At 48.6% G+C, this 8,868-nt stretch overlaps 1 protein-coding gene across 1 annotated transcript in view; it reads left to right on the top strand.

Annotated features, from left to right (window-relative positions):
- Positions 1-6,747: 6,747 nt before the first annotated feature.
- Positions 6,748-8,868, top strand: part of TRAM2 (translocation associated membrane protein 2) — an 82,309-nt gene continuing 80,188 nt past the window's right edge. The window contains exon 1 of the mRNA XM_049653805.1: positions 6,748-7,018. Coding sequence (XP_049509762.1) covers positions 6,899-7,018 — 120 coding nt within the window. The 5' untranslated portion in view covers positions 6,748-6,898. The remainder of the gene's footprint in view (positions 7,019-8,868) is intronic.

Below are 8,868 nucleotides of genomic sequence, written 5' to 3'. Positions count from 1 at the left end.
TTTCTAACACCTAGGATCTTAATTCCACTCACTCTCATATTTAGCATATTTTTTAAAAATGTTTATTTATTTCTGAGAGAGAGAGACAGAGTGCTAGGCTAGTGGGGGAGGGGAAGAGAGAGAGGGAGACACAGAATCCAAAGCAGGCTCCAGGCTCTGAGCTGTCAGCACAGAGCCTGATACGGGTCTCGAACTCACAAACTGTGAGATCATGCCCTGAGCTGAAGTCAGGAGCTTAACCCTGACTGAGCAACCCAGGTGCCCTGTTATACTTAGCATATTTAATACCTGATCATTTTTAACTCTCTGCTCCTCGACATGAAAAAATTTTTCAGAAATAATCATGACACATGACACGAAACAAATAGTAATAATGGCGTTTTGCATTGTTTTAAATTTTAAACACACATAAAAGCTGCTAGTGGCCACACAGAGTGACAGAATTGAAGCAACACATTGTTTTTCATCTCTAAAAGCACTGTGCTATAATTGTTTCCAATTTGTGGTTCAAACACAAGCTTCTGAGGTACCATCGGGCTCGAAACAAGCTCAGATGATTCTAGTTGGATATGTGCCTGAACCACACGTGTGCATCTGAGACCCCATATTAGGCATGGGCTGTATGTATGAGAGCTACTAGGATTAACCTGCATGTAGAATGCAGTGCTTACTAAAAGATAAGTAATAAAAATGGGTTAAGTTGGAACTTACATATGTATTATTAAGACTCAACAACAATGACAACAGTAGCCTAGAACTTAGACCAAAAGACTTGGTTGAGGGGGGACGTATTTTTACCACTAACATTGTTTAGAATTGCTATGGTGATAATACAACAAGCATACCTGATTTTGAGGCACTTTTGTCATTTAGATTTTTTTAATTTTAAAATAATTTTAGATTTATGGGAGAGTTGCAAAGACAATATACAGAGTTCTCACAACTCTTTCACCCAGGTTATATAACCATGGTACATTTATCAAAACACAGAAATTAACACTGGTACAATGTTATTTTAAGTTTATTTTTTTTTTTGAGAGAACAAGAGAGACCGGGGGGTGGGGGTGGGGCAGAGAGAGAAGGGGAGACAATGTAGGGCTTGAACCATAAGATAATGACCTGAGCCAAAATCGGATACTTAACTGACTGAGCCACCCAGGCACGCCAACACTGGTACAATGCTATTACCAAAGTACAGACTGGATATTAGCAGTTTTTACTAATGTCCTTTTTCTGTTTCAGGGTTCAATCTAGTATATCACATTGCATTTAGAGGTTTATCATTGTTTTAAAATTCTTCATAGATCATGCAACTCCTTAGTGCTTGCCACCAGGGATGACCCCATCGTATGTCACGGATTCCAATAAACGCTGTGATCTTGGTGGCAAGAAGATCTGACGGCTGAGATGCCCCATTCTTTGGTGAAAGGTGGTATTGAGTCTGACATCACATGCTGGACTACCAGAACAGACAGTCCACTTTGTGAAGCTGGAGATCCTTCAGCCGAACACTTCCACAGTGACTGTTAAGCGTATGACATTTGCAAGGTTCATGTTCCTACTGTAAGAAACCAGAAAGCAAGGGTTGTTCAGGGCAAAAGTGCTGTGTGTCCTATGAGGCAAAGATGTAAAAATATATAGAGTAAGAAACCCTGAAAAAAGATCACTGTGCAGATCTTTCTGGATGACTGCTCCATACCAATTCTCCCCTTTTTCCTTGCAATCAGAATTTTAATTTTATTTAGGTGAGGGGTAGCCAGAATCTTCAAAGGAGTTGAGAAATCTCTTCAAGCCCTCTGAGGATGCTTCCCTGGTGAGGTGAATCCAATTATGTTAGTTCTATTCACCTTGCCCATGACTTGGTTTAGGAATGGGCATGTGATGTAATTCTAGCCAGTGAGGCAGTAGGAGAAGTCTGGGGTTTCTGGGAAAGTTTTCTTTACTCTTCAAAATGCCCTCTCCTTCTTGTCTGATTTTTAGGTCTTATTGTATGAAGGATAGAAGGCCTGGAGCTGTTGCAGCTACTCTGTAGCCATGAGGGACAAGTCCAAGTCAAAAGCAAACACAGAGTGGCAAAGTGGAAAAATAGTGAGATCCTAGTTTTTGATGAATCATTTACCCCTGGGAATGAACAAACTTAAGACTTCTTATTATGTGAGAAAATACATTTTTGGGGGATAATGATTGTATATATACCAGCCAAGGTAACAGCATCTCTCATTCAATCATTCATTCAACCAACACTTGATGAAAATATACCATGTGGGATTCCTATGCTTGGTGCTGTTGAAATATGAGAGCAAATGATTAGTTTCCTGCCCTCAACGGTGACACTATCCAAAAGGGGGCAAAACTCACAGAAAAATACACTGACTCCAGAAGAATGTGCTGCTACCTGAGAGGTATGCACAAGGTACAGTATGCATGCCTCCAGCCTAGTACCCCGAAGACAGCTTTGTGAAGGAAGAGATACATGCTCTTTATCTTGGAGGATGGTTACTTCTTTGGCAAAGGGACATGGAACAAAGGCCTTGTGAGGGGAACAAAGACACAGAGATTGGGAACCACATGGTCTGTTCTGGAAAGAGGGGCTCTTCCAGTTTAGTTAAGAGTTGGTGTGGCAGAATTATCAGCAGCCATAACAGGACAGGTGGAGAGAGGCAGATGGTATCCACCTGATCAGTGCCACGCTTTATGAAGCCTGAAATGCTACGGGATGGTCCAGCAAAGGGAACTCTGTGCTGACCAGCTGCTCTGAGTCCTGGTTAGCCACCCACTAGTTATGTGGCCCTTGGTCATTTATGTGTCTCAAAACAGCTATAACGGGTTGGTAATAACTGTCTTGCCTCCCTCACAAGGCTACTGTCAAGTGCAGTAGAAACACAAGAGGTTATTATTTCCTCCACCTCCAGATGTAACTATATATTCACCCATTCTTCATCTTTGCTCCAGCAAAGACAACCACTAGAGGAGTTCTCCCTCTTCCTCCTGTGGTTGGGGCTGTTTTCTAAGTCTCCTCCTTTGTTTCATCAATGATCTCTAGTATTAATAGTTTGAGTATTTTCAGTATTTCCTTTTCTCTCTCCTGTTTCTTCTCTTGCTCCAATCTCAAAAAATATATACAATTTAAAGATCCATCCTTCAATTCTCTATATCCGCCAAGACACCATCCATTTCCCTTTTTCTCACCAAACTTCTCAAAAGAATAGACTACTTTCTCACCTCCTTTTCTCATCTTCTATCCACCGGTAAGCCCTCTCCAATGTTAAAAATGGGCTCTCAAAAGCCAGAATGGCTGCATCAAGGGACTTCCTTTTATTCTCATCCTGCCTCACCTAGCCTCTCCTTGTGAAATGCCTAGGCTGTGGCTTCCTCCATCCCTACACTTTCCTTTTCCTCCTCCTCCTCCCTCAGTGTTTGGGGTTCCCTAGGATTCTGCCGACCTCAGGCTTTTCCTCACTCAGCACACTCTCCTTGGACCACTTACTTAACCCCGTGGTTTCAACGGTCCCATTGCAGATGAACCACAAACACCTTTAATTCTGATTTTCCCTCCCTAACTCCAGTCTAACAGCTTCCATCTGAGCTGTCAAAGTGGCGATTGGGATGTCTCGTGACTCCTCAAGCCCAGCTTGTCCAAAGGTGAGGCCATCTTCAGCTCTCTTATGCCCACTCCTTCCTTCTCTGTTGTTCCACATAGAGTTTTTAATGGTCCCCCTATCACTATGTCATCCCAGCCTAGAGTTTTGACTCCTTTAACTCCTGTACATCTTATATTAAAGCAGTCACCAAACCCAGTCAAGAGGTCAGCGGGGGCTGTGGTCATCATCTGAAGGCTTCACTGGGACTAAAGGATCTGCTTCCAAGGTGGCAAGCCAGGCAAACTAGTGCTGGTTGTTGGTGGCAGGAGGCCTCGGTTCCTTGCCATGTGGACCTCTCCATAAAGCTGCTTGCATATCTTTACAACATGGCAGCCAGCTTCCCCCAGAACTAGTGACCTAAGACAAGACAGAAAGGGGAAAGGCAAAATGTGTTTTATGACCTACTCTTGGGAGCCTTACACCATCACATATGCCATAGCCATTTGTTAGAAGTGAGCCGCTAAGTCCAGCCCACACTCAAGAAAGGGTATGGATTGAGAGAGACACAGAATCCGAAGTAGGCTCCAGGCTCTGAGGTGTCAGCACAGAGCCTGATGCGGTCCTCAAACTCACCGACCACAAGATCACGACCTGAGTCGAAGTGGAACACTTAACACTGAGCCACCCAGGAGCCCCTTGAGGACATATTTTAAAACCACCACACATGGATTATCTTATCTTTCTGTCTCTGGTAACAAGCAGTGTTTGTCACTCAGTACGTGCTCAGTAGATGTTTCTAATGGAATGATGTATTAAAGGGGGAGATACTGGAGGCAGGGTATCCAAGGTAACTAGTGTGGGCCAGGTGAAGAATGGTGGAAGTGGGGGCTGTTGGGAGAGATCCTGAGGTTCTGAGATTCATAGGGTCTATGAGTGACTGGATGGGAGGGGCTGAGAAGGGGTCCATTTGGGGTTGAAGATGGTTTTGAAACTAGGACTTTGGGATGGCTGACACAGGCATCTAGTACTTCCCCTGGGGGGTTGCAAGGTAATAAAATGCTAAAACATGCGTAGGAGAACCCTTTGTCAGGGTTCCTGGATGGCTCAGTCAGTTAAGCGTCTGACTCTTGAAATAAGCTCAGGTCTTGATCCCAGGGTCGTGAGTTTGAGTCCTGCATTGCGCTCTACGCTCAGCGTGGAGCCTGCCTCAGGTTCTCTCTCTCTCTCTGCTTTCTCCCCCACTCATGCTCTCTCTCTCTCTCTCTAAAATATTTTTTTTTTTTTTTAAAGAACACTTTAATTACATTTGAAAGGACTCAGGGCTCATCAGTATGAGCACTAAGCCATCCCCTTTACTTCAGGTTTCTCATTTATAAACGTAGAGGTTATAATACCTATACCCAGGACTTTCAGCCTGAACACAATGTTAAGAGGTTAGCAATATCCCACCTTTTGCAAGAAATTCCCACCACGATATCCTCTACAAATGGTCATAGGGAACCAGGAGGAAAGAATTAGGTTGAACCGTGTGAAATGCTGGTATTTCAGTTTTGACCTAGAAAGAAACCAACTGGATAGAGGTTGACCTAATAGATGTGGCAGCAGTTTGAAAATTTGAACACCTTTTCACAGGTGTGATGCTCTGGAGTTCTTAACCTTTTTATTCCTTACATGTGTCAGGTCCAACTTTAAGAAAGGTCAGCCTTAGAGCACATGGGTGGCTCAGTCAGTGAAGGAACTGGCTCTTGATTTCAGCTTAGGTGACGATCTCCAGGTCCTGAGTTCCAGCCCCACAGTGTGCGTGGCGCTGACAGCATGGAGCCTGCTTGGGAATCTCTCTCTCCCTCTCCCCCACTACCTGCTCATTCTCTCTCTCACAAAAATAAATAAACATTAAAAAAAAAAAAAAGGTCAGCCTTGAAGTTAAATGAGGTTTAGTCTTATATAGCCATTACTTTCCCATTTCCTGAAGTCAGATAAAGAAACTAAAGACCAAAGACTGTGTGCTAAATACTGAGTGAAGAAACTACAGATGTAAAATTTATCTAGGAAGTCAAGACAAGCCTAGTCTCAATCACATTTCATACATTGTGCCATATTTAAGAAACCCTATTTACTTAGTGAAATAACTGTGGACCTCATGAAAAAGAGAATGGAAATTAAATAGTTCTTTGTTCATTTTATATTTTTGCACATCTAGAGAGTGATTAGTTGACTCCTTCATCACTGGTAGGAATAAATCCAATATTTGCCTATATAAATTAACTTATTAAAAATACCTTTTGTCCTTCCCAGGAGTACTTTTTAATATTAAACAAAAATTTTCCACGAAAAGGTGCCTTCTTTCTTTCTTCTTCAGTGTTTATTCTTCAGGACAATTAATATTGAAGGTAGACTTTGGATAAGACGTGTAAAACTAATTTATAATAGCACAAACGTCTCTCAGAGAAGTTAGCAAAACTGCACCCATCCATGCACTCCCCTCATTGGAATCCAAGCTCCCCAGGGCCAGGTCTTTTTTTGTTTGCTGCATATTCCCAGCGATCTGAAACGTGCTTAAGCCACTGCGAGCTCTCAATAAATACTTGGTTGACCGTCCATTCATTGATCATCCGTGCAGGCGCTGCGGCCAGCGAGAAGGCCGGCCTGCAGTTCCCCTCCCTCCACCGGACCTGAGCCGCTCTCAGCCCTGCAACCCCGGGAGTATCCGGCTGCCTGGCCCACCCCTCGGCCCGGCCGCGGCCTCCCTGGCCCTTCCCCTCCCGCGGAGGAAGGAGCGGGCGCCGAGAAGTGGGAAACCCGGGCCCACTTCCTGTCCCGGCAAGGCCGGGCGTCAGCGCCCCCCGCGGCCTGCTCTCTGGGCGCGGGAGGCGGCCGGGCCGCAGCAGAGAGCATGCACTGGGGCGCCGCAGCGGCGGGCCGGGACGAGGGCGCGGGGCCAGGGGGACCTGGCCGCGCTGGTCGCCCCGCGCGCCGGGCCGGCCCCACCCCGCCCCGCGCGTCCCGGCGGCGAGAGGGTTAAGCGCGCGGGGGGCGGGGCCGCAGCGAGCCCTGAGCGCCGAGTGCGGGCCGCGGGTGGGGAGGGGGCTGCGGCCGGGGGCGGTTCCGGGCGGAGGGGGCGGGGGCGGGGGCGGGCGGAGGAAGGGGGCGGGCGGAGGAAGGGGGCGGGCCCCAGAAGTTGTTCGGCGCTAGGCCGGCGGGCGGGAGGGCGAGCGGGCAGCGGGCCGGCGGGCGGACCGGGCCGGGGCTGGAGAAGTTTGCGCGGCGGCTCGAGAGCGCAGGGTGCGGGCCCCGCCGGCCGCTGCGCGCCCGCTGCCATGGCTTTCCGCAGGAGGACGAAAAGTTACCCGCTCTTTAGCCAGGAGTTCGTCATCCACAACCATGCGGACATCGGCTTCTGCCTGGTGCTCTGCGTCCTCATCGGGCTTATGTTCGAGGTGAGCGAGACTGGGGAGGGGGTGCCCCCTCTCGTGCGTCGGCCGGCGTAGCCCTGCAGGTTCCGCGGGTACTCGTCTGAGCTGGGGAACCTGGCTGCCATGTACGCTCTCTGCGCCCCGGCTTTGTGCACTCTACGCCCCTTGGCCTCCGGGTCAGCCCGGACGCCACCCTCAGCAATGCGCCGTGGCAGCCGTGCCCTGCTCTGCCGCCCCCTGGAGCACCCACCCTATCTTGCAGCGCTCTCTGCAGCCCTGGATCCTAAGCCTGGCTTCGAACCAACCGCAGCGCTGCCACCCTGGCCCGACCAGTGGGGTTTCCTTTCTGGTGTCCGGGAGCCAAACCCGGAGACTCCCAGACCCGCAGTCATTGCACAACTCTCCCCCTCCCGAGCGGTGGCTGCCAGCTTCTCTGGGCTTTTCCAGTGGGAGGGACCCTGACTCTTTTCCACCCTCCCATCTGATTTTCCGGGTCTTTTGCATCCTCACCTCTGGAACGTGCTCAGGGTGTTCACGTGTGGCCCTGGCCCCATCCCAGAAGTGCCCTTCTGCCATCCTCCCCCCCCCCCCCCCCGCCTTCTTTTGCCCTTGCCTAAAAGGCCAGGTTCCATATACCCTTTATGACCCTGTGGACTGTTCCTTTAGAGCCATCTGTAGTGGACCCAGAGCTTCTCACCCATTACAGGGACAGGGAGAGAGATGGAAATACTCTCTGCTTTAGGGGAAAGGTGCTTCTCTCAGAGCTGTGGGGGTGGGGGACGAGGATGGGGTCCTACCAGGGACAGCAGTGCACTGGTACAGTGCAGGCCTCACCAAGCAGAGAGTGTTAGTGTGTTAGTGAGCCTCCTGGGGGTCAGAATCCGAGGGGGTCCAGGGAACGACTGACTGTGCTCCGGAGAGGGAGACAAATGTTATATTCAAAGTGGGAGGAACTGGAGGAAAGTGAGTCTAGGGCTTGCTGTGGTGTATCTTGTCTCAGGAGTGAGATTACGTGTGAGTGACACTCCCCTCACTCTCACCGGGTCCTTCCTGCTGGGTAGGATTGCTTATCTGCATTCTCAGGGATGGGATAGGAAGCTGTAATCATTTATGAACTGCTTCGGAGATGAAGGGTTCCTAGTGTGGCTGATTTCTCCCTCTGTGTCCCTCTGTCTCCTCTCTAAGGATGGCAAGGGTTCTCCTTGGCCGGTGAAGCTGCCCTCAGGCTGGGGACATTCTTGTGGTGGTGAGTCAGGGTTGGATGTGTGAATGTGTCCTTGGCTGGGCTTCAGGGTCTGTAGGAGATAAACCTGGGATCAGGATTGGGGTCTGTACTCCAGCTTTTGGTAGTGCTTCTCCATTTCAGCTCCTCCCTCCCTCCCTTCTTCCTCTCCTACCCCCCACCCCCACCCCCCAGCTCTCATGGTATATTGACCCTGACTTTGTCAAGCCAGGGTCATCCCTGGGTCCCAGTCTCTGCTCTGTCACTAGTCGGACTGAAAAATTGACTGCAGCCTCAGTTTCCCCATCATTAAAGAGGTTTGTAAAACCTGTCTTCCTCACAAGGTTAGTTATTGTAAGGTTTAACCAAGATCATATAAACGATAAAAGCCAGAAGAGATTCTACAAATGTGACAAATCGCTTGTTCCTGAAGGCCTGTTGTTATTGATCATACTACTAGCTTAATGAAATAAGAGAGAATTTTGTTTTGTCCAGCCAATACCCTCAGTATCTATTTGCTGTCCTCCATTCTAAGAGGCCTCTGAGTGTGCAGTGTCACCAGTCTTGGAGGGTGTGGTTGGAAAGACACATGTGACAGCTGGAGACCTCAGAGCCACATGCTATACAGCCAGCAGAGCCTCTTGCATAGTCT

Source organism: Panthera uncia, assembly GCF_023721935.1.
Source record: "Panthera uncia isolate 11264 chromosome B2 unlocalized genomic scaffold, Puncia_PCG_1.0 HiC_scaffold_24, whole genome shotgun sequence".
Classification (NCBI taxonomy): Eukaryota; Metazoa; Chordata; class Mammalia; order Carnivora; family Felidae; genus Panthera; species Panthera uncia.
This window is presented reverse-complemented; position numbering and strand designations above follow the sequence as displayed.